The following is a 27,592-nucleotide window of genomic DNA, read 5'->3' on the forward strand; positions in this document are numbered from 1 at the left end:
ATAGATATTTATTACCATTAAAACTTACGTCCTTGTTGTCAAACGGTCCACGTGGGTGGGTGACGTTTACATGACGTCACCCGTTTACGCATTAACCAATGAAATGTGTGTATTATCATGACCTGACAGATCACTCGTATAAGCTCGGTAGTTCCTACCGCTCCTTAAGCTGAACATATTAATATTATGTCTCACGCCAAACACTTGTAAACGTTAATTGTCAGTCCGACCATTTAACTCAGCTTTTGTTGCCGAGATCATCATTATTTTCCTTGACACAAAGACATGCAAGAATGAACGAGATCGATTTTGGCACACCGCCTGACAACAGATATTTCACAGAAGGGATCGATATGTCTTGAAGGAAACATTTCAAGCGCCATAGCAACTGTGATGACACACGATACCGTTTGAATTATATTAATCGCCTTTCTTGCATTTGACGTTCTTTGTACCATGTAACTTCGTCGAAGGTGAACTACTTTCAGTCTGCGGACACCGTGTTTGGTTAAATCTGGAAATCGATGCCCCTTAATGTGGACATCAAACTCTCCTAAGTTCCAAATGGAATTAAGCTACATATATTTAGCATACACTTTGCTCGCTCTGCTCCGTCTTCGATATTGCATTGGTTGTGATGACATGACATACATGTACCCAGAGGAAACTTTGAACGGGGGTCTTGTGTCGGACTTATCTCTGTGGACGCGAACAGATACGGGTTCTCTCCTTGGTTGTACCAGCGACTGTAAACGTGACAAGAAATGTGTATCCGTGTTCTACAACACTGACACTGACACATGTACTGCCCATGCTGTCCAACTTTTCCCTACAGATCCGCGGACAACAGATGCTGGGTCCGTCTACTACACGCTGCCCATAGGTAGGTTGGTTGGCTGGTTGGTTGGTTGGTTGGTTGGTTGGTTGTTTAACGCCGCACTCAGCAGTTTTCCAGCTATATGACGGCGGTCTGTAAATAATCGAGTCTGGACCAGACAATCCTGTGATTGATATCATGAACATCGATCCACGCAATTGGTAGGTTAGTTGGTTGTTTAACGCCGCACTCAGCAGTTTTCCAGCTATATGACGGCGGTCTGTAAAATATCGAGTCTGGACCTGACAATCCAGTGATTAATATCATGATCATCGATCGACGCAAATGGGATAATTACGATGACATGCATCAACCAAGTCAGCGAGCCTGACCACCCGATCCCGTTAGTCGCCTCTTACGACAAGCATAGTCGCCTTTTACGGCAAGTATGGGTTGCTGAAGGCCTATTCTACCCCGGATCTTCACGGGTCTGAGGTTTATTTCAGTTGGCGGACTGCAGGTTAATAACAGGGCTTGATAACATCTACGTGTATTTGAAATTTAAGGATAGGACATTTAGGAAGAAGTAGGCGAACCCAAGGGCACCAAATGCGCTCCCCTTTCTGCTGATCGGATTCTTTATGCATAAGAATCGGAATTTTCGCTTGTATTTGCAAAATCAAAACTATGGAATTTGGCCAAGAAGTGTACAATACGCAAGGACCTGCATCACTTCGGGCTTTCCTCCCACATTAAGCTGACACGCCGTGATATAACTGGAAAACTGTTAAAAGCGGCGTTAAACCAAACTCACTCACTCATTCACTCACTCACTCACTCTAAAACTCACTCTAAACAGACTTAGAATGCCAAAACTGGACTGGCCAGAATATTGTTCGATATATAAAGGGAAAGTTTTTGACTATTAGAAAGTTGACGTCATCTCTCTTGTCATACAGTCTTGTGGAGAGTGTTGTGTCACTGTGAATATTTATGCATAGATCTAAATATGAAACAGATGAGTAGGTCTCACTGGTCTCCTTTGTTTGTAGTTCATGTGGGTAAATCAGTGGACTTTTAAAAACGCGTGCTTATAATAAAGTCGGAATCTTATAAATGACTGCTTTTGAATCTGTTTCGCTGGATAATCTAGGTTGGGTATTCTTTTCATTGCCATTTTAAATTTGGCAGAGATAGCTTATGATTACGTCAAGGGTTTTGTCCACTTTAATAACCTTGCAACAGAGAGAGTGTGTGAGTGAGTGAGTTGGGTTTAACGCCGCTTTTAACAGTATTCCAGTTATATCACGGCGTGTCAGCTTAATGTGGGAGTAAAGCCCGAAGTGATGCAGGTCTCAGACGTTTACCACTTCGGTGAAACCCACGAGCACGGGTATGGTGCTGACAAACCTAGAAACATAATCGGGGTGAACCGGGATTCGAACCCACAATCATAGGTTTCGGCGTGCCCAAGAGACGCAACTCTACACAGCGACCTTGCAACAGAGGGAACACCTGGTGACATCAATATAATTTTCAATTATCCATTTATAAAATATAAAGGTTGACGTTTTACACATAAATATACATTTTACTGGGTACAGTCAAAAGCAAAATTAGTTTATTTGTGTGTAGGCCTTTGGTCCATATACAAGAAATGCAATCCCAATAATACAATGTGAAGCACATTACATGGATTTTTACGACTTCATGACTTTTTTTGTATGCATAATATACATAATATTGCAGACGTTTTAATAACTCATCTCGAGTTGTACACAATAAACTTTTGAATTTATATATAGTTGGACATTTCCAATAACATTCTGGCAAATAAACTTTACGCAGTTCAGTATAATGTTTACAGATCAATACGAAATAATATTCATCTTTAAGACATATTGCAAACAGGACACATACGTAAACATGAATCAATAGATTGCCATCTACCCTCGTTCTGTCGTAAAGGTAAAAAATTACATCTTAAATATAAAAGTATTGGTAATACACGTGTATCAAATATTTTAAAATATACTATTATATTCAAATTTATATTTATTTCAATCAAAGCCCGTTTTCCACGATTTGCTAGATCAACAATACACTTTGTCATCTTGAAAGTTGAAGAAAATATTACACCTAAGTACTTATAACTGCTAACTAAGGCAGTCAAAGAAATCGGTACATGAGGAAGTTAGTCTAACACAAGATTTAACAGAAGAGTAAATGTTTTTTAGGGCTGATAACATTTTTCAACCCAGGCCATTACATTGCAAATAGTACCATCGTTTATTTCTTTTGACATAGTCGAATGCTTTCTTAAAGTCTATAAAAGCAACATATAGTTTTATCCCCTTTATAATCAAACACTTTTCTATAATAGAGTGTAAAGTAAAAATATGATCGGTGGTTGAATACCCAGATCAGAAACCTGCCTGCGACTCTGGTACTTAGTCCTTTAGTTTTGCCCAATTGGAAAGCCTGGTATTAGGAACACCCGTATATATACTGAACAACAAAAGTTCCTGTGACGTTGAATAAGATTTAATACAAAGTTATGTTTTTTACCAAATCTGAAACAATTTCGGTTTGCAACAGATAAAAGACCCCTGTAAATGTTCAAATGGTTTAATTTGCCATACTGACTTAAGAACATGCGTGACTTCATAAAAAAACCTGAACATGCCAAAATGTCAATTTAAAAATCAATAGCGTGTGTCCACCTCTTGTTGCGATGCAAGCAACACATCCTCATGGAATGGACCAGGTGTCGCACAAAGTCCTGTGGGATATCTGTGCATATCTGCTGGAGCATGTTTCTAAGTTCCTGGAGTGTCTGGAACACGTGATTGACGTCGAAGGCGCCGATCCATCTCATCCCACATGTGCTCGATTGGTGAGAGATCAGGGGAGCGAGCCGGCCAGGGGATGACATTCACGTTGTTTTGTTGAAGGGAATGCTGAACAAGTCGAGCAATGGCCGATAAAACGGTAGAACAACAGGGTCGATGATCTCGTCGCGGTAGCGCTGTCCATTGAGATTTCCCTCTACCACTATCAAACGGGTCCTCTGTCTTGCTGTGATCCCATCCAATACTATAACGCTGCCGCACCTGAACCGATCTTCTTCCATGACACAATGATTGACGGAACGTTCACCTCGACGTCGGTACACTCGAATCCGCCCATCGCTGTGGCTGAGGTGAAAACGAGACTCGTCGGTGAATAGATCTTCTCCCAATTGCATGTCTGCACCACTGCAGACGTGCTTGACGGTGGTTTCCTGTCAAAATGGGACGTCTGGCGGGTCTTCTGGCGACAATCCCTGCACATATGAGGCGACGACGTACGGTTTGTGAAGATATTCGTCGAAAGCCAGGGATGCTTCTTGCAGTCACTGTTGCTGGCTGGAATCGATTTCGTAGGTGTGTTGTTCGAATCCAGTTGTCTTGTCGATTATTGGTTACGCGTGGCCTGCCACACCAAGGATGGTCTCTGACTGCATTCGTCTGTTGCCAACGTTGCCATAAACACCAAATGGCGTTTCTTTGGACGTTAAATTGTCTTGCATCATCACGTTGACTCGATCCTGCTTCAAGCATACCAGTGGCTCGCAGACGCTCATTTTCGGACAGGCGTGGCATTTCGTAATGTTAAATAATTGCGTAATATTATTGCTTTTCTGAGTGGTTGTTGTCAGCACGATGCTAAACAATGCATATTGAATCCCGTTAACGCACATCTTTTTATACCCATTCTTGGGTAGTGAAATGCATGGGGCTTGCATAAAAGTCAACTTTTGCATGGAATGCATGCTTTTCTGTAGCAGTTGTTTTTTGTGACTTGATTCCATACATGTACTATAATATTGGAAACCAAACTTTACTTGTTTGAAAAATACACTACAATATTGGTGTCACAGAAACTTTTGTTGTTGAGTATATTTCGCTTATAACACTTATAATGAAATTCCCCTTGTCTGGAATCTTCGTATCTTCCTTCTTATGTAGCGGTACTGGGTCCAAACTGGAAATTGTTGTAGATCATATTAAAGAGGCAAATAAAATAGCATAAAACGGTCTGATGTACGTTTTTACATTCCATTCAAAATCTCATCTGTACCCGCAGATTTGCCATTTTATATATGATGAGCCTTTTCTATTTCTTCCTCTGTAATAGGCGATTCTAGGATAATATAATCAATTTCATCCAAAGGCGGGTCTTCAATATTAATCTGATTATCCTTGAGGTTTATACTGTCGAACTGAAACAATTCACAATGGTAATTTAATAAGATAAATTTACTCCGATAGTGTTATGCGTTAGGTCTTCTTATTTGTGAGTGAGTTAGTTAAAATGTAATGTCGCATCAGCATCATTTGAGCCATTTTGCGTCGAGAACATGTTGATATATACCCTAGTGAGTCATGATTGCAAAGTCATGTTTAAAAACCAAACTTGTCAGGACATATTTGGGCATAAAAATATTATTTACACAGTTTAAAAATATGATGTAGTTTAAACATAATGTTGATTTTGTTGTTTAATACAGGTTCAAGCTGTTGAAGATAGCTTGGGGCCCGTTAAGATCCGGGGTAGAGTAGGTCTTCAGCAACCCATGCTTGCCGCCATCAATCAGCCTAATTATTGCTGACTGCGGCGTAAAACTATAAACAGATAAAACAAAGCAACCTAATGATGTATTGCAGTGCTACTTTAATGCATTGCTCGAGGGAAGGTTCATCAGCTTCCACATACACACTGTCCACAGGAATGGTCCTAAAAGCTCCAAGACGAAGCCTTAGGTCTTTGTGGTGTAGAGTATCTACTTTTTCTAAGTTGTTTTTTGCAGGCTCCACAATAGACATTGGAACCATAATCTGGTTTAAAGCGTATTAATGACCTGTACATGGGAAGGAGGGTTGTCTGATCCCCTTCCCACTCGAAATTTGAAACAACTTTTAACAAGTCGAGAGCATTTTGTCTTTAGATATTTGACGTGTGGTATGAATGTGGGATGACAGTCAAACATGATGCCCAGGAATGTGGCCTCCTCTACTACCTTGATAAGAGTACCATGTAAAATAAATCTGCATCCTTATGCGGTTTGTTTTACAATAAAAGTGAAAATACAGTTTGTTTTGGATTTAGAAAATATTACGCAATTTTCGTTGGCCCATTTAAAAAAAAATGTTTGGAAGAGCTGTAGCTGTCCTTCTAATGTATGCATAATCTTACCAAGACAAAAAATGTTCCATCAAATCATCCACCAAACGTGAACCATCTACACTATTAATTTGGATGCTTAAAAAGTGACAGAAAGGATCCAGCTATAAGGGACACTCTGATCTCAATCGAAATGATCTGAAGATTCCGGGGAAGAAGAGGTCTTCAGCAACCCATGCTTGCCGTAAAAGGTGACTATGCTTGTCGTAAAAGGCGACTAACGGGATCGGGTGGTCAGACTCGCTTACTTGGTTGATGCATGTCATTGATCACTATTGCGTGGATCGATGCTCATGACATTGATCACTGGACTGTCTGGTCCAGACTCGATTATTTACAGACCGCCGTCATATAGCTGTAATATTGCTGAGTGCGGCGTTAAACAACAAACCAAACCAAACCAATCGAAATGATCAGACACGGTTGCTTAAACACGAGGACCCCCCCCCCCCCCCCCCCCCCCCCCCCTCGCCTTCAAAGGTGCCTGTCCATAACTCCTTTGAGCCTTTGTATATTGAGGTAACTCCATCTTCACAGGCTAGTGCTAGAAGTTCATCTTCCTCACGCTCGCGTGAGAGGTCACCTATCGAACCGCCATGACTCAAACGCCTGATAGGATTCAGTAAATTTACAGAGGACTCAGGAAAACTTTTAATGAGATAAAACTGCTTGTTTAAACCATCAGCATTGTGTCTCCAAGAGCCATATCTTAAGCATAACGATGCATTTGATTTTAGGCAATACAATTGCTGTCATTTGTTTTCGTCTCCGGGTGATAAAGCTACTGGAGGTTCTGCTATATTGATCAAACAAGGCATCATCCATATCACTGTTCTGCATAATACAAATGTTCAAGCTGTTGCTGTCCGCCTTACATTACACATTGCACTTACTTTGTGTTCTTTATATATTCCTCCTTCGTATACTCTTCAGCAGTTTGGGGGCGGTCGGGTAGCCTAGTGGTTAAAGCGTTCGCTCGTCACGCCGAAGAGTCGGGTTCGATTCCCGACATGGGTACAATGTGTGAAGCCCATTTCTGGTGTCCCCCGCCGTGATATTGCTGGAATATTGCTAAAAGCGGCGTAAACCCATACTCACTCACTCACTCACTTCAGCAGTTTGAACTTCAGAATTTGTATGATCAACTGTGTAACAAGCGACTAAACCCTTTCCATATCCAATAAAAATCTCTGTATAAGGCAAAGTCGATTGTACAATTCAATATTATGAGCATGTGTTCATGAATCACTTTTAAATAGCAATGTTACCAGGTGTTTGGGAAAAGGTAAGCATATCCTGCCCCACCAGTGGCACCTTTTACAAACACACGCTAAGGCAAGTCAATTGTTCACCTGTAAAAAAACCATTGAACCTATGGTACAAGTCAAAATAGGGAATTGCATCGGACATCATTCGTGTCACTGATGCGTCAAATTTGGAAATGTCTGCCATAACACTTTTTGAAAGCTTACTGAGGCCCTGAATGTTGTAACCTTGATCAAACAACTTCTGAGCAAGAAATGAAATCTTGGTAGAAAAAGCAGCACTGCGAATATATCTCATTGTCGTAAAAGGCGACTAACGGGATCGGGTGGTCAGGCTCGCTGACTTGGTTGATGCATGTCATCGATCCCAATCGCGTGGATCGATGCTCATGATATTAATCACTGGATTGTCTTGTCCAGACTCGATTATTTACAGACCGCCGTCATATAGCTGGAATATTGCTGAGTGCCACGTTAAACAAAAAACAAACAAACAAACTTGCCGCCAGGCAACAAACACTGACATGTTCTAGTTCATGTAAATTGTGTGAGTGGCGGTTGCTACCGGTTGATCAAAACATTTTTACCCTAATCGTGCGGCGTTAAACAACAATTGCGTGGATCGATGCTCATGATATCAATCCCTGGATTGTCTCGTACAGACTCGATTATTTACAGACCGCCCTCATGTAGCTGGAATATTGCTGAGTGCGGCGTTAAACAACAAACCAACCAAACAACCAACCAACCAACCAAATCATACAGTCTTGTGAAGAGTCTTAAAATTGTCACTCAGTAAAGCCCTGTATTATATTTGGCGATTTAAATGGGCACATCTTTCTATGGGGAAGTCCACATACAAAAAGTAAGGGGAAAAGTCCTTGAAGACTTTATTTCTGACAATTATATTTAATGACGATCCAAACATTTATCCTGCCACTGGAACGTATTCAGCACTTGATCTGTCAATCACAGATTCACACCTTTACAACGAATTTGAATTGTCATTCCATGATGACCCCTGTGGAAGTCACCATTTCCCTACTATTCTTAAAACGGTTAACCCTACTGACGATACATCAAAAACAAGGTGGAATTTTACAAAAGCTGATTGGTCAATGACATTATATGAATTATTACGTTCTGAAAAATGAACACCTAACTATTTAAGAAATTTACCAGTGAGTGAATTGGGTTTAACGCCGCGTTTAACAGTTTTCCAGTTATATCCAGTAATGTCAGCTTAATGTGGGAGGAAAGCCCGGAGTGATGCAGGTCTCAGACGTTTACCACTTCAGTGAAACCTACGAGAAAGGGTATGGTGCTGACAAACCTAGAAACATAATCGAGGCGAAACGGGATTCGAACCCAAAATCATAGGTTTCTGGTCCAAGGGACACAACTCTGCACAGCGAATCGCGGCGCCTTAGACGACTGGACCACCCGTGCCCCCTTAGAAATGTACCAGATTCCATCCAAATGTTATCAGTTCAAATGAACGAAATTGCTGATCAATCCATTCTCTACAAATCCTCATATTCGTAAACCATGGTTTAATAATGAATGCAAACAAGCAATCAAGTGTAGGAAGAAGGCAGAAAAATACTTCCGCAAACATCCTACAGTTCCTAACTTGAATACTGTTAAAACAAGCGTATAGTCGACGAAGTCATCTATATCCCCCCCGCCATTTTAACACGTTATGGTCCCAAACCCGGTAACTGACCCAACATTTCTCTTAGGCCATGTGAAAATAGCTGCAATGAAAATTCGAAAATAAACTTTTATAAAACTCCTTAATAGCAAAAGGCACCAGTTCAGTATGTGTCTGGTAAACATGCAAAGTTTTATAAGAAATTATTTAACGGTTTTTGAGTTAAGCTCCGGAAACGAACAGCACCCTTGAAGAACCTAAGTCCAACTTGTTGCCATGGAAACGTAAAAAATAAAAATGTATAAAATTCCTAAATAGCAAAAGGCACCAGTTCAGCATGAGTCTGACAGACATGCAAAGTTTCGTTGGGGCGGGGGACAATTACTGGTGCCAAGGCATGAAATAATAAGTGTCTGTCCCCCCCCCCCCCCCCCCCCCCCCCCCCCCCCCCCCAAAGTGTGGAACATGGTTAAAAAAATAAAAGGGCAAGGGTTTAAAATCTTCGGTACACCATCTTAAAAAAAGTGACAAATTAATAACTGATGAAGCTGCCACAGAAACATCAGGAAAAGATAAAAAGGAAATTTTACTTAACTGATAATGGGAGAGGACTATAATGTAGTATTTTTATTATTTTATTACATGAGCAGCATTCTGCCCTTGGTAAGCTCATGACAAAGCAACGGGAGCTGATAACACATTACCAGCTTTTGATACATTTACCTGAATCATGTCTCGAGACAACTTTGGATATATATGATCAAAAATGGACATCAGGGAATTTTCTTCCTTCATGGTATTATGCCATTGTAGTCCCCATTCCAAAACCTAGCCGGGATTATACAGATCCCTCTTATTATCAACCTATATCCTTAAGCAGTTGCGTGTGTAGAACCATGAAATGAATGGTAAGTAATTGATTAGTTTGGTATTTGGAAACCAATTACCTAATTACGAATATACAATTTGGGTTCCGAAAAATCGAAGTATTATCGACCATTAAGAACGATCAGAATCTTTTGTTAATAATGCTATTGTAAACAAACAACATGTAGTGTCAGTCTTTTTCGATCGTGAGAAAGCCTACTTGGAAACATGGCATTCTGAAGAATTAATTTTGGTTTGAGAGGCCGCTTGCCTAATTTTTTATCACACTTTTTAACAGACAGGCTATTTCAAGTCCGAGTGGGTTCCAACCTCTCGGACTATTATAATCATGATCAGGATGTCCCATAAGGCAGTATTTTGTCTGTCACTTTATTTAGTATTAACACCAAGTCTTTCAACGGTTTTAAATGATTTAGTTCACGGATCGTTATTTGTGGGCGATTTTAAATTTTTTGTCGTAGTAAAAATATGCATAGAAATTGCATAAATATGCGAAAAATGTGGTCCTGTAAATGGGTTTAGGGTGAGTGAGTTAGTTAAAATTTAACGTCTCATCGGCATTATCGCAGCCATATAGCGACGAGGCCAATTCAAGTTAATATATTTACAATTTAGTCATTAATGCAAAGTTTTGTTAAAAAACAAGTTGTAAAACATATTTGAGCATACTATTTTTAGAAACAATTCATGAAAATATTTGAGCATAACAATATTATATATACAGTTTTAAAACACGGGCTATGGGCCACCAGTAACCAAAGCTAGGCCACCTCGCTGGGATCATGGGGACTTACAGCACCTCTGCTTCCTGCATGATACCCCAGCAGGATTTACGTCATCACTTTAGCCACTGGTGGTTGTGCACAATGCTAGCCAATATTAAAAAGTACTCATCAATGGTTGATGATAGTTACATTGATTATGATAGGATTAGGTGTCACACAGGGGTCAATATTTTTACGGTACTTTAACCTCCTGGACCGAGCCTTCAATAAGGTCTGTTAATAAGTAGCATCACACCAAAGTTAAAAACAAGCATTTAATTATTCACATACATATTTAAAAGTTATTATACAGACCAATTTCTTTCAAGTAGTTTATGATGAGATGCCCGCTGACACGAGAAAAGAAATCTTTTAGATTTACAGACGGGTCCAAGGATGGTGGCAAAGTTGCAAGTCTCCTCAAGAATCCCAGATTTTAGTTCAATCTTTACTGCTGAGGCCAAAGCTATCCGAACAGCTTTGACCTATATTCAACAACAAAACCAATGTAAAAATTTCATCATCTTCTCTGATTCGTTATCTTGCCTTCAGGCACTTAAAAGTGTCTCACCATATCACCCTATTATCCTTGACATTTTAGAACTCTATAATAATCTTTCTACTGGCCAATGTGACATCGTCTTTTGCTGGTTACCAAGTCATGTAGGCATAACAGGTAACTCAAAAGCGAATGCTGCAGCTAAAACAGCTCCTGACAAAACGTTATCTCAACTTCTGATCGAGTAACGTGATTTCAAACCAACCATCAAATCTTATCTCTTTGGTGCCTTTAACTCTGTTAAACGTCTGTTACATTCCACTGTGTCAAGTAGAGCTAAACGCTTACAAACATTTCTTACACTTACCATTGGTTGGTTGGTTTGTTGTTTTACGCCGCACTCAGCAATATTTCAGCTATATGAAGGCGGTCAGTTTTGGTAATAATACACCGACTAAAAAAGCTCAATTTGAGATAAGAAGTAGATAATCTAACTCCTTTTTATTGTTTTCAAGTGAGCAACAATGATACCATGAATAGATAATATTAAATGTTTTCCTCTTGTAACTGTACCTTCAGTATTTTCCTTGCCCTAATATTACCAAAAATAACTATTTCATTTACATTTTGCTTTGGTTTGGTTTGGTTTCATGTTTAACGCCGCAACCAAGTCAGCGAGACTGACCACCCGATCCCGTTAGTCGCCTTTTACGACAAGCATAGTCACCTTGTACGGCAATCATGGGTTGCTGAAGACCTATTCTACCCCGGAATCTTCACGGGTCCTTACACTAACCAATCCATTATAAATCATTAATAGAATCTCAAGCCACATTGCTCATACGTCTCTATTATGTAAAAGAAACATTTCCCTTAAACATTGCATGTTAATTTATTAGAAAAGAATTTTCGTGTTTGAATCAGTAGTTACATAGTCATAATAAGCTCAAGATATGTCCTTTGTAAAGTTGTATCAGTCCCTTTACTTCATCCCTGCAAAACTCCATGCATTCAAAGGTTTCAATCAGAAGGAGACACATATGGTCTGCACTCATCCAGACAATGACAATTTTTAAGTCAATATGGCGTTTAAAGATTCAGCACGCATGAAATGCTTGATGTGAAGCTTTAGGGCATAACAAGAAGTTTTAGATGTGGATCAGTAGACAATCAAAATTCACAATATGGTGTCCATGGCAACAATTTTCAAAATGGCCGCCATTCGGAACATGTCTGCTATCAAACATGATAACCTGGTCATATTAAATGAACTTTTGAACTTTAATTTCACTTTCAGTGGAGACTTTACATGATATTCAGAACAAAAGGAGAAATGTCCAATTAAATACATAAATTACGTGAAAATCAAAATGTCAACTGTTTCCGGTCAAAGTTTGCTTTCTAACGAAGTCTTGTGATCCTTCATGTGTAGTTTGTTTGTTTGTTTGTTTGTTTAACGCCGCACTAAGCAATATTCCAGCTATATGATCATGACGGCGGTCTGTAAAATAATCGAGTCTGGACCAGACAATCCAGTGATGCACATCATGAGCATCGATCCACGCAATTGGGATCGATGATATGCATCAACCAAGTCAGCGAGACTGACCACCCGATCCCGTTAGTCGCCTTTTACGACAAGCATTGTCACCTTGTACGGCAAGCATGGGTTGCTGAAGACCTATTCTACCCCGGAATCTTCACGGGTCCTTACACTAACCAACTCATTATAAATCATTAATAGAATCTCAAGCCACATTGCTCATACGTCTCTATTATGTAAAAGAAACATTTCCCTTAAACATTGCATGTTAATTTATTAGAAAAGAATTTTCGTGTTTGAATCAGTAGTTACATAGTCATAATAAGCTCAAGATATGTCCTTTGTGAAGTTGTATCAGTCCCTTTACTTCATCCCTGCAAAACTCCATGCATTCAAAGGTTTCAATCAGAAGGAGACACATATGGTCTGCACTCATCCAGACAATGACAATTTTTAAGTCAATATGGCGTTTAAAGATTCAGCACGCATAAAATGCTTGATGTGAAGCCTTAGGGCATAACAAGAAGTTTTAGATGTGGATCAGGAGACAATCAAAATTCACAATATGGTGTCCATGGCAACAATTTTCAAAATGGCCGCCATTCGGAACATGTCTGCTCTCAAACATGATAACATGGTCATATTAAATGAACTTTTGAACTTTAATTTCACTTTCAGTGGAGATACATTAAATACATAAATTACGTGAAAATCAAAATGTCAACTGTTTCCGGTCAAAGTTTGCTTTCTAACGAAGTCTTGTGATCCTTCATGTATAGTTTGTTTGTTTGTTTGTTTGTTTAACGCCGCACTAAGCAATATTCCAGCTATATGACGGCGGTCTGTAAAATAATCGAGTCTGGACCAGACAATCCAGTGATCCACATCATGAGCATCGATCCACGCAATTGGGATCGATGACATGTATCAACCAAGTCAGCGAGCCTGACCACCCGATCCCGTTAGTCGCCTTTTACGACAAGCATAGTCGCCTTTTTCGGCAAGCATGGGTTGCTGAAGACCTATTCTACCCCGGAATCCTTCATGTATAATGACACCCGCGAAGATACTGGGTAGAATAGGTCTTCAGCAACCCCCCAACCAACTTACCATGCTTGTCGTAAGAGGCGACAAAAGGAATCGGGTGGTCAGGCTCGCTGACTTGGTTGATGCTTGGTCAAAGCGTTCGCTCGTCACGCCGAAGACCCGGGTGCGATTCCCGACATGGGTACAATGTGGGAAGCCCATTTCTGGTGTCCCCCGCCGTGATATTGCTGGAATAATGCTGAAAGGTGCGTAAAACCATACTCACTCACTCGGTTGATGCATGTCATCGTTACCCAATTGCGTGTATCAATGCTTATGTCAATCACTGGATTGTCCGGTCGAGACTTGATTATTTTTACAAAAACACTCACCCTCGTAATGAAAGCCATTCCTTCAGGAGATGTTTCACAGAAACACTTTAATTATAAATTAGTCTGTAAAGACAAGCTATTTTAGGGATTACATGATGCAAAGTTTCGGTATAGCTCCTTTTATCGTGATCCGGGGTAGAATAGATCTTCAGCAACCCATGCTTGCCGTAAAAGGTGACTATGCTTGTCGTAAAAGGCTACAAACGGGATCGGGTGGTCAGGCTCGCTGACTTGGTTGATGCATGTCATCGATCCCAATCGCGTGGATCGATGCTCATGATATCAATCACTGGATTGTCTTGTCCAGACTCGATTATTTACAGACCGCCGTCATATAGCTGGAATATTGCTGAGTGCGGCTTTAACAACAAACCAAACAACCAATCCTTTTATCGTTGTATGTTTAGGAGATAAACATACTGTGTTTTCAATGTAGAGCTAGGTTACCTGTAGATTTAATCCCGCTAAATTGAATTTGGAACCGAACGCGCAGCGTGAGGTTTCAAATGTTAAAATTTAGCGCGGTTAAATCTACAGGTAACCTTGCTCTACATTGAAAACACAGTATGTTTATCTCCATTCTACCATGACTAAATAAAACGCGAACTCTTTGGTGTAAGCAAATATACTGAGTGAAGCGGCATGGGTTGAGTTCAGTGTTTTGAGTGGGTTATCGATCTGAATTACGGAATCACCGAACAAATATGGTGCTGTATATACTCAAGCAGTTTGTTTAAACCGTAATACTTCGCTCGAACATATGACAGGCATTGAAAGCATATAAGCACGGCAACTAACATGAGGTCGGCATCCCTAAAGAAAACAAAGCAAGCTTTGCAAGGCTTTCGCTCTACCACTCTCCTACCCAGAGTGCCATGCGGCCGGCAGCCAGCTAGCATGGTACCTCTGCCACAGGCCAGCGCCATGTGACGATTCGTCACATCTTTCACAGTCCATTCAAGATATTGCATATGCTTTTCCTCCGTTTCATGTTTGACAAGTCTACACATTTTCATAAACAAATGTCAAAGAATGGTTAACTTTCATTGAGAAAGTATGCAAATACGTAAAAATCTACTTGTTTTTTGCGTAGTTACCTTATGTTTACATTGGTTGTACGGCTCCACGTGCTGTCATCGAAGCCCAACGGAGAGCTAGCGACACGGTCACTTTGATGCATTAATAAATATTGTCATGCAACTCATTGTCGCAGTTGTAGTAGCATATCTTTATAGTTATGCAAAACAATATGTAAAGCGCCCCCAAATACTTGCATTAGTCCGTTCTATACTGATTTCTGAAAAAGCGCGTTTGTTTACAAACAAGAGAAAAGTCCGGTCACGTGATATGCAAATTAGCCTGTGGCAGTGGTGTTATGCTGAGTCACCACTGGGACGGAGTGTGTCGCTCTACATCGCTCATTGTGACGCAAAAGATATGACGTCACAGTCGTATATAGAAAAGCGCCAAAATTTCAAGCTGTCTGTTGTCTCCAAAACGTAAATACATTCCCTTTGTAGATTTCTGTCGTGTTTTTCTGCACGAAATGTATTGCCACACATCCTTTGAATATTGTAGTAACCGAATCTGTGCATTCTGTAACCTGTAACTGTAGATATAGTTATTTAAATATGCCTACCGACAATGACTGAAAATAGTACTATTCTATGAATATTAGCTTCCGCGGTGATGCGGCCGTCAAACCAGCTGTTTCAATCAGAGGGGGTTTATTGTGATTTAATAGCCTCTGATTGACCAATCAGAATCGAGTAAATTCCAAATTCATGGTAGAATATTGAAAAATATCTTGGTTATATGAGTATTTACTTTTTTATTCTTTGTACGACGATTCAGAGCTACTTCATCCTCCTTCGTCGCCTGATGAAGCAAATGTGTCATGTATCCATGTTCTCCCATCTTCTAAATGCCTATCAAAGACTTCATTCAGATGATGTCTGTATCTACAGTGAATTCTCGCTAAGTAAAAATCTTATAAGTGGAAAACCTCTTTTCTACGTTCTTTCCTTGGGTCCCAGCCAGCTCACTATATAATTTATATCATTTTTGATATCTGATAAGTAGTCCTTTTTCACGGAAACCTTTAAGGGCCATTTGGTTTTTTTATTTTTTTCGATACCATCTTGAAATTTCAAGACACTAGTACTAAATTGAAATTTCAAGATACTAAGTTGAAATTTCAACTTAGTATCTTTAATTTCAACTTAATATCTTGAAATTTCAACTTCTGTATCTTGAAATTTTAAGATAGTATCTGAAAATTTCATGATACTAAGTTGAAATTTCAAGATACTAAGTTGAAATTTCAACTTATTATCTTGAAATTTCAAGATAGTATCTTGAAATTTCAACTTAGTATTAAAAAAAACAAATGGCCCTAAAAGGCTTCCGTACTTTTTAGCACAAAACCATTTTATTGAGATACAATTCCTTGGTCCCAAGAATCATGTTATACATAGTTAACTTTACTTGATTATCATTAGTACAAATGTCGGTTGGAAGTGCTGATCCCTACTAGACACTATTTGCCCTGTTAATCCCTAATCCACAATGAGTTGAACTGTTGTTATAGAGTAACGAGGTAAAGTAAACATTAAATAGGCGTGTTCTGGGTACCGTTTCACAAAGCAGTCGTAAATTTACACGCTCGTAGATTTTACGCCATATTTGCGCAATGTTTACGTCTAAGACTGTTTCACAAAGCTTCTCTAAAACTGGCGTAACCTCGGCCAACTTACACGCGCCCGTAGAAAATTACGACTGGAGCCCTTTCCCTTTGTGAGGTAGGAAAATCCGCACTAGAGTTATCTACCGTGGCAGGTGCTCTGAGCAGACGACGAAGCGCAGTAAAATGGAGGACATTTGCGACAAGAAATCAAGAAAAAAGAAACTTTTCGGGCACAGAAGTCGAAATTCTCACTGAAGAAGTTGACAGCAATTCCGATATGTTGTTCTCATCGTTTTCGTTCTGCATCACCAACAATCGAAAGAAGAAGATTGGGAGGACATTCTGACAAAGTGAGTGCATTTTCTCCGGCATTGAACCAGCCTCTGTCATGTGAAGAATGTGTTTTATTTGTTGGTGATAGACCTATGCCATTTATAGTCATCGCGCTTGTTGTTATGCGGAAGTAAACAAATAGCGATACAAATTGTTTGTTTGTTTGTTGTTTAACTCCGCACTCAGCAATATTCTAGCTATATGACGGCGGTCTATAAATAATAGAGTCTGGACCAGACAATCCAGTGATTGACATCATGAGCATCGATCCACGCAATTGGGTGAGAGAGTTAAGATTTAAATTCACATCGGCAATATTTCAGCCATATCGTGACTAAATCAAGTTATACAGTAATAATACATAAATATAGACGTTAAAATCTGTCGACAAAGGACAGTAAAAGCACTAGACTATCACAGATGTAGATTTAAATCTAGCATATCATCATAGAATTTGAACTATTCACAACAATTCACAATAAAATGGGCTATATAGATCACCAAAAACCAAAGGTAGGTCACCATACTAGGTACCATGGGGACTTACGGTACTTCTGCTACCTACACGGCACTCCAGCAGGATTTACACCATCCCTCTGGCCACTGGTGATTGTAAGTTTTAGCCAAATCATTAAAAAACAACAAGAATTCTACGATTAAAATCATGGAATTTAATGAAAAATACTTTGAATGAAGTGGGACTTACATACCCTCTCAGGGGAACAATTAGTTTACGTTACTTCAACCCCCTTTGAAGGTACAGCCACTAACAATCACAGTTATATAATCATTTTACCAAATTAAAATCACATATTACAATTGGGATCAATGACATGCATCAACCGAGTCAGCGAGCCTGACCACCCGATCCCGTTAGTCGCCTCTTACGACAAGCATTGTCGCCTTTTACGGCAAGCATGGGTTACAACAGGAAGAATATGTCAGATCGTATCTAAAGGTCTAATTGCCATAATTCATGTCATATGGATTATGCATGAACATATTGATTGGGCCAGGAATTGTGATATGATACCTAGACAAACAAATGTTGCCTGTCTTAGATATTTATGTTGTATATAATGATATAACTGACTTAGATTTCTACTGGCATTGGGGAAATATTTCTGCAAAATACTGATTACATTTACTTGTTTTATGTTTCATGAATAAACTATGTTCTTCATTTCTTTAATTATAGATTGCGAGTTTGATTCCTCCTTGTCAGATTGAAGGAAATGATTAAGGAGGTAAATATTTTCACGTCATTCCACTTTACAGTGCTGATTTAAGAATAGTGACTGTTGTTCACTAATCAGATACATAATGTTTTTCTTATTTTCATGACATAGTCACCTCATTGATATGCTCTTAGTTATTCCGAGCAAATTTACACAAGTCACCATTCATGTGTTGAACCATTTACATTTCAAGTTGATGGGTCTTTTTTTGATGAGTGAGTGAGTTAAAGCTTTACGTCACATCGGCAATATTTCAGCCATATCGTGACGAGAACATTTAATATACTGACATGAGAATAACACACCTGTCATCGACGGACAGTAGAACAACTAGCATATCACAGTTTATAAGTAAAACTAGTTTAGAACAATTAAAAGAATAACCTATTATTCAACAATACATTATAAAAATCGGGCTAGAGATCGCCAGGTTTTGGAGGCTGATCCTGATGTGAGCACAGCAGCAATGGCTACATCTTCATTGCCCGGTGACTTAATGGTTGGCATTAATTAAAAATAATACACAAAGATCAATTATTGGAATGCTGGTGACCTAAATGAGTTGAGATAAAGTGTAAGAATAATAACTATTGCAAACATAAAAAGTTCATCAATAGACATATTTTAGTTATTTGGTCTCATCAAAACATACTGAACTCAGATTTTCACAGTAACAGACTTTCTGAAAAATATATATAGATCAAACAAACTTCAAACAAAGCTATTTGTTTGATGATATGCGAAATACTGATGTGGACAGGTCATAAAACACGTGTACATGTGAACAGCTTCACAAAGGCGCAAATTGCTTTTATATTTTGGTGGGAGATACAAATGGTATCCACACAAATAGAGTTACTTGATGATGAGCTCCTTATTTGTCTTTTTCCATAGATACAGTAACCTTCAACTCAACGGGAGAAGCAATGTGTATGCAGTGACATGCACTACACTTGAGATGAAAGATATTATCTTCTTAAAGTAAATCACAATATATTATAATATAATACATGTATAATGATTAATACCTTGGCATCAACACAGTCATTGTACTCCAATATCAGAGAATTGTGGTACATTTGTCAGTTTTGAACAATGCACTGCACGAAACTTATTATAAATGTGCTCAAACATTTATGTTTTCGGATATCACAAATAGAAAATCACAAGGTAAACCAGGTAAAGATGTATGCACCATTTAGTCACACATGTATTTACCGGTATATCAATATGTGAACAGAACAAAGTTGAACATTATAAGTGCAATCAGTGACTTCAGAAGCTCGAATCTCGTAACATTCTGTTCAGTATAGAAACATCAGGTAATGATTATCCATAGAACACAATACATTACTGATAATGATGCTCTGGGTCAAGTTGGGTCGAGTAGATTCAAAGGTGTTTGGCACTTGGCACTGTAAGTCACGTCGAAATTGATTAATGCTTTTCTTGATAATGAATGTAGGAATTTATCCAGGATTCCAATTAAGTGCCCTTAGAAGTCACATTGAATGCAATAATGTAAAAAAAAGACATTAAAATATCTTCCTCTTCATCGGACCTGTTATCAGGGTTAAGTCAAGTTATGACTTTGTTAACATTATGGAGGATCTGTTTTATTTAAAGGTAATATTTTAATTTTACATTTGCTGCATGATTGTGGCTGAATATCAACCTGTGATGATTTTTAGATAAATCCCTAAAATACACATTGACTGCAATATTGATTTAGACAATGTTTTATTACAGGAGCAGATCCAGTTTCTGAAACAATACGGCAATTAACAGCTGTGCAGAGCCAAATTCTCTTGACTGAGAACAGAAGACTGGAAATTGAGGAGGAGAAGCTTATCAGGGAATTTGTTTCTCTACTTAATGGCCAAAATGTATCCCCGATAATAAAAATTGTTTGATCATGACAAAATCTGTGTAATATGTATTTTTTTAATAATATGAAATCTTCTAAAGATATAACTGTATAGTAATACAGAATAGAAAGTAACTTACATCTCATGATTAATACTCTTGTGCTTACAAATAAATGATGAAAACAATAGCATAAGGCTGTAATTTAAGTGAACTTATGCAAAATTAATTTATGTCTTGCCGACAGTCCATCACAACCAGTGCTTGTTGCTGGAAAGTCAGCTGGGCGTGGCAACTCTGTAGCAGTTCCCTCTCCTCTGAGTAGCTCAACGCCCTGGGGAAGTGGTAGTCTTTCATTGATGCACATGTTATGCAACAAGAAGCAACACACAAACTCCTTTCTGGGGTGAATAGTAAGACACCAGTTGTCTTGTGAAGGCATCTGAAAATTTGATGAAACACATTTTCTGTATTATAAGTTATTTTCCCCACTTCTTCACAGACCCCAGTTAGACAGGTTGTGAGTTTGTTCAAAATCAAATTGATAATGTTTTTTAACAATTTTCTTTTTTCAGTTGGGCAGTTTTGGTAATACTACACCGACTAAAAAAGCTCAATTTGAGATTAGAAGTAACTTCTTTTTATTTTTTTCAAGTGAGCATCAATGATACCATGAATAGATAATATTAAATGTTTTTCCTCTTATAACTCTACCTTCATTATTTTCCTAGCCCTAATATTACCAAAAATAACTATTTCATTTACAATAATTTCTTGGTTACATACCCAACTTACTGTTGCCAATTAAAACCGTACCTAAATCTTGACTTGCACAAGCCAAATGGTCCCGTGAAGGTCCGGAATAGAATAGGTCTTCAGCAACCCATGCTTGCCGTAAAAGGCGACTATGCTTGTCGTAAGAGGCTACTAACGGGATCGAGTGGTCAGGCTCGCTGACTTGGTTGATGCATGTCATTGATCCCAATTGCATGGATCGATGCTCATGATGTCAATCACTGGATTGTCTGGTCCAGACTCGATTATTTACAGACCGCCGTCATATTGCTGAGTGCGGCGTAAAACAACAAACTTCACAGACCCCTGTTAGACAGGTTGTGAGTTTGTTCAAAATTGACTTGATAATGTCTTTTAACAAACAAAAATTTTCAGTTGGGCAGTTTTGGTAATAATAAACCGACTAAAAAAGCTCAATTTGAGATAAGAAGTAGATAATCTAACTCCTTTTTATTGTTTTCAAGTGAGCAACAATGATACCATGAATAGATAATATTAAATATTTTCCTCTTGTAAGTGTACCTTCAGTATTTTCCTTGCCCTAATATTACCAAAAATAACTATTTCATTTACATTTTGGTTTGGTTTGGTTTGGTTTGATGTTTAACGCTGCACTCAGCAATATTCCAGCTGTATGACGGCGGTCTGTAAATAATCGAGTCTGTACCAGACAATCCAGTGATTAATATCATGAGCATCGATCCACGCAATTGGGATCGATGACATGCATCAACCAAGTCAGCGAGACTGACCACCCGATCCCGTTAGTCGCCTTTTACGACAAGCATAGTCGCCTTTAACGGCAAGCATGGGTTGCTGAAGACCTATTCTAACCCGGAATCTTCACGGCTAACACCAACTTACTGTTGCCACTTAAAACCGTTACTAAATCTTGACTTGCACAAGCCAAATGCTCTTTCTATGCTTTCTTGATATGCATGACATCTATTTCTCCTGTCCTTCCGAGCTGGGATTGAGCACAGGGGTCAGCAGCCATGGTCTGCAGGCATATCTGTAACATAAGTTATAAGGATAACACTACATCCAGACAGGCCATCAAAATGTTATCAATATTATATTAAGTACTGTTTTGTGAGATTTGTTGATCACACATAGTAAAATTCAACAGTATTTACCAAATATAAATGAAGTTCAGGTATATATTTTGTAGCTGTAGCCATCCATCTGTATTCTTCTTTTCAACGTACTGACCAAGGGCAGAGTTATTCCAAATGTAACTGTCATGGACAGAGCCAGGCCACTTGAACACACAGTTTGTAAATCTGAGAGAAAAATATACCAATTTATATCAATATATGTACAACAATAATCCAATACTGAAAATGCATATGTCTATCGATATTTGATGGTTATGGTTATTGATTGTTTGTTGTTTCACTGGATTGTCTGGTCCAGACTCAATTATTTACAGACGGCCGTCATATTCCTGGAATATTGCTGTGTGCGGCGTTAAATAACAAACCAACAAACAAACGTTCCCTTCAATTAAGATGATACTTTAGTGTTACTGAAGTGGCATAAAAAAGAAAAACTCCTCATTTAGATTTTTAAACTGTGTTTCAGAAAGAAAGGATTGCGCGGACATTTTGGCCCAGGATCCGTCATCTGCCGATGGCATCTACGTTGTAAACCCTAATGATGGCCAGGGACCGATCCGGGTGTACTGTGACATGACCACTGATGGTGGTGGGTGGACGGTCAGTAAACAAAGATAACTGAAAGTAGAAAGTCTATGCAAAGATGTTAGTGCAAATACATATGCGGAACTAGAGGGGGATGCAAACGTGTGCATCCCCTGCAGGGAAAGCTTACGCTTTTCGCAGACACCTTAACTGTGGCATCACTGATTTTCAGTGATACATTCGTACAAATTTCACCTCAATCACTGGATTGTCTGGTCCAGACTCGATTATTTACAGAACGCCGTCATTTAGCTGGAATACTGCTGGGTGCGGCGTTAATCAACAAACCAATCCATTTTGCCTTTTACACTAAGAATATCCGATTCGACGATTATTTACCGACCACGTAGCTTGAATATTAAACAACAAACAAAATAAGATCTTAAGATCTACACATGCGTTCACACAATATATCCTGCTTTAGGGGTGGATGACGTGAAATGGGTGTTAAGTGTTCGCGTTCAGAATTATTTAATTATATCAACGTGTGGCTGCTTGTACTAGACGAGCTTTATATTGCTAGCCCGCTGAGAAGCCATACCGCTGTTATTAATGATTGTTTTTTGGTGTCCACACAATTAATTGGGATCGATGACATGCATGAACCAAGTCAGCGAGCCTGACCACCCGATCCCGTTTGTGGCCTCTTACGACAAGCATAACCTTTCACAGCAAGCATTGGTTGTAATGAACACGGGTATATTGCTGACAAACCTAGAATCATAATCGGGACGAACCTGGACTCTACCCCAAAACATAAGTTTCTGGCATACCCAAGGGACGCCACTCTGCACAGCAAATTGTGGCACCTTGACACGACTGGCCAAACCATGCATGTAAAACGTAACAGATTTCTGTAATGTTTTTCACCCACTTGTGATTATCCATACTTTTGTGTGTATCCAGGTGTTCCAGAGAAGGATAGATGGTTCAGTTGACTTTTACCAGAACTGGGCGACCTACAAGTCTGGGTTCGGATCTCCTGGAAGCGAGTTTTGGATTGGTAAGATGATGCTATTGGTGTACTGACATATGAGATAGTTCTGGATACAACTTTAAAATTACACTATCATAAAAAGATCCAAATCAATACTTACAATGTCAAATTCTGGGTTTGAAGGTTGGTTTGTTGTTTTATGCCGCACTCAGCAGTATTTCAGCTCTATGACGGTGGTCTGTAAAATAAATCGAGTCTGGACCAGACAATCCAGTGATCCACGCAATTGGGATCGATGACATGCATCAATAAAGTCAGCGAGCCTGACCACGCGATCCCGTTAGTCGCCTTTTAGGACAAGCATAGTCGCCTTTAACGGCAAGCATGGGTTGCTGAATACCTATTCTACCCCGGATTTCCGAAGTCAGGAGGGGCTCCATTGGGATTCAAGGGCTGGTTAGGCCCAATGGAATTGCTTGTAAGATCCATCTGAATGTTTTGATCAGAAAGAGGACCCAGCTGTATGAAACTCCCAAAACGTAATGGTACATTCAACTCTAGTCATGTTTCATAGTTAATGGCAGTGTTAAAATGGTAAGTAGGGCACTCACCTACAGTTTTCCCACATTTCCATATTGACAAACCATCATTTTCTTCTTCCTGGCATCAGTATTAAAATTCAGAAATACCATTCATTGCAGATTTAAAAGTGAGTGAGTATGGCTTTACGCCGCTTTTAGCAATATTACAGCAATATTGTACCCATGTCGGGAATCGAACCCGGGTTGTCGGCGTGACGAGCGAACGCTTTAACCACGAGGCTACCCGACCGCCCACAGATTTAATAGATATTATATAGGGTATTCCTTAGCACAAATATATACAGCAGCGTTGTTTCTGATCATTTAGACCCCTTAGTCTTGAACTGAGCGTTATAGAACACTCTGGGATAGGTGAGAGAGTTTAACCGCATGCTCGTTCGAGAATATCACCGCTTCGACCCATCCTAGTGAACAAAACGAAGAAATACAAATCCAAACTATCGTAGTATCGACTCCATCCGTGTCTACAGTGACAGTGTCATTCTTCAGCAACCTGACAATTTACCTTATTATCTTTATGACGCATCTTTATAATCCCCTTTCAATTATCGGCCAATTGATCAATGATGTAACCGCCACAGGTTCATTTACAACTTCGGAAATCTCTCCCGTCAAGTTTATGGTGTCGGCCATTTTGACGTCTTGTACTTGATGTAAACGTATTACGACGCGCTGTCATTCTGACTGATTTACTGAGGTAGTTCTTAACACATCTTTCTCACCCAACGATGATGTTGTTTGAGTACATTTGTTGTAAACAAACTACACTAGATATTCCTGTTGTGCAAGTTGAGTATACACACGCTCACATCACCTCTCTTTTTCGGCGATACAGCTGGTTGTTGCATGGCTGCCAGTGTAAACATGAAATACTAAATAAAATTGTCTTTAGATCTGGACCTACCATCCTTCGAGGTAAGAATGGTGATGTAAAAATCATAAGAATTGACTTTCAATTCTTAAATATCAAATCTGTTAAACACATTTCTAGTCCATGTAGCGAGCCTGACCACCCGATCCCGTTAGTGGCCTTTTACGACAAGCATAGTCGCCTTTTACCGCAAGCATGGGTTGCTGAAGACCTATTCTACCCCGGATCTTTACGGGTCGAAGGCGAGTGGTATAAAACCTAACGTGGGGCGCGAGCCACGAGCCGGCGGAGAGTGATTTATAACCAACCTGTCGAGGGACACATAAAACCCCATGTACCCCGAGTGATCCTGCTACAACGAACTTATCTTACCGACATTTTAATATGTCATTGTAAAAGAGTTAACACAAATTCGAAATTGATAGAAAACAGCTGTTCGATTGAGCATAGGTTACATTGTGCTGTCACGCGACTTTCAGTGCCTCGAAAAAAGTGTGCCGCTTTTTGCTTTGAAGCAGGCTATAAGGGATTTATTCTGCCTCTCAGAAGTCCACGTTCCGCCTGTCTTGCTCGTGGCGGGGTATAAGGTATTCTTCCCGCTGAGAAATATATTTCCCTCCAAGGAGTATTTAATCAAGATCACGTGGACCAATCAGATATCATTCTGACATGGAGGTATGATAAGACTATATTTAACATTATGTTCAAAATTATTAAGTTGCGTAATATGCAAAGTGTTTCTGCCACACATCTGAACTATATCATTTCTATATGTGATACAATTATCAGTTAATCGACATATTGAGGGAATGAATATTACCATGGTTACATGTGGGTGTCATACACAAACGTTAAAGATTCAATAAAGTTCTTCTCATTCATGGCTCACTGCCAATTACCCAAGGTCGGACTAGTCCGTGGAAGTTACTTTCAGAACCTGAATACATTTATTCCGCGACCGGCTCTATAAACGGTGAAGTACATTGATCTGCTGAAAAGACACTTTTAAAACCGTCACATGTTTAATATTGTTTTTTTATATATGTTATACACATAAAGATGTCTAAACACACAAAAACGAAACTAATTACCTGGAGATGCAATATAACATATTGAATATACTCTTAACTGCTACTACGCAGGATACTTGGTAAATGATTTATCTGCATTGCGGGAGCGACCCCACCTTATGTAATTGATACAAAGACCAGGTTCTTCGATACAAAATTTATACCATTTTATTTTTGTCTTTTCTTATGTTTTTACCCATTGAAAACATTCTTTATCATCCAAAACTGGCTCCCACAGGAGATATTGCTTGGATGAGATCAAGCGATATCTACACTGTAGATATCGCTGCAATGAAATTACATCACAATGCTTTGCAGACCATTGTGACATCACTGGTTACCATGACGTCACAATCAAATGACATCACTAATGGCTCTGCTACTGAAGCTGTTTGCAGTACTTTTTACACTGAAGACACTGCTAATTACTGTCTACAAATTAAAAAAGTTGAAAGAATGATGTTGGATGATAAATAAAATCTCACCCTCGTGTCTTTTGATATCAAATATATCAACACTCGTTGATAAAAGTGGCAAAAATCCTCGGCAAGCCTCGGAATGTTTCCACTTTTATCAACTCGTGTTGATATATTTGATATCAAAAGACACTCGGGTGAGATTCTCTATTTAACGTTGTTATACTGAGTTTCCAGTGCCAAAGTAGTTTTATTCAGTTTTGCATTTAATGATTCTATGGTATCTATTTTTATACGAGACATTTGGATTCGAATTTCTGATACAGAAATTATTGGTGTGTACTTACGACTAATCTTTTTAAGTGTCGTTTTTGTTATCCCGGCGACACTTTCTGAAGGTGTCGGTGGATTCGTTAAAAACATTGAAGATATGAATTCGAAAGAATTATAATCAGGAAATATGTATGCTCCCCTCTTTCAATGTCTTCCTTTTATGGACTGTAAAATAAGTTTAATTGGTTTTGATGTTGATTTTATGACACCCCAATAGCAGGCAACTACGAGCTTTGTATTCTCAGAAATAAACTCAACGTGGTTTAAACGATCTTTGCTTCCACATGTGTGTAAACAAACGTTAGTTGGAGAGGATCGGTAAACGGGCAACACCTGGCCTATGTCGCAAAACATGTATTACTATCACAAAGGTTGCGTGCATTACATTATCACAATGTACAACCTTCAAACAAGATGTATATATCAATAGAGGAATCGATTTGACACCAGTATGCACACTAACGTGACAAAGTGACTGTGCTTCATCTACAGTTTAAAAATATATTTATTCTGAAATTAAATAATGCATCTTGGACCTCACAAGAATGTGTTGTGAAAGGTCGCGGTTATCGACTTCTTGACTTTTGTAAACGATGGAAGGAGAATATGCAATGGTCGGCTTTTTTTATTCTCCCACTGTGAATAACTTTTGTTTTAGCAACTTAAAC

The 27,592-nt window shown here is 39.1% G+C and overlaps 1 protein-coding gene across 1 annotated transcript in view; it reads left to right on the forward strand.

The window, feature by feature from the left end:
* The first annotated feature begins 301 nt into the window (after positions 1–301).
* Positions 302–27,592, forward strand: part of LOC124140434 (microfibril-associated glycoprotein 4-like) — a 34,361-nt gene continuing 7,070 nt past the window's right edge. Inside the window, exons 1-3 of the mRNA XM_046507986.2 lie at positions 302–883; positions 22,577–22,710; positions 23,602–23,698. Of these exons, the coding sequence (XP_046363942.2) occupies positions 535–883; positions 22,577–22,710; positions 23,602–23,698 (580 nt within the window). The 5' untranslated portion in view covers positions 302–534. The remainder of the gene's footprint in view (positions 884–22,576; positions 22,711–23,601; positions 23,699–27,592) is intronic.

Source organism: Haliotis rufescens, unplaced genomic scaffold (assembly GCF_023055435.1).
Source record: "Haliotis rufescens isolate VD_foot unplaced genomic scaffold, xgHalRufe1.0.p SCAF_37, whole genome shotgun sequence".
Taxonomy (NCBI): Eukaryota; Metazoa; Mollusca; class Gastropoda; order Lepetellida; family Haliotidae; genus Haliotis; species Haliotis rufescens.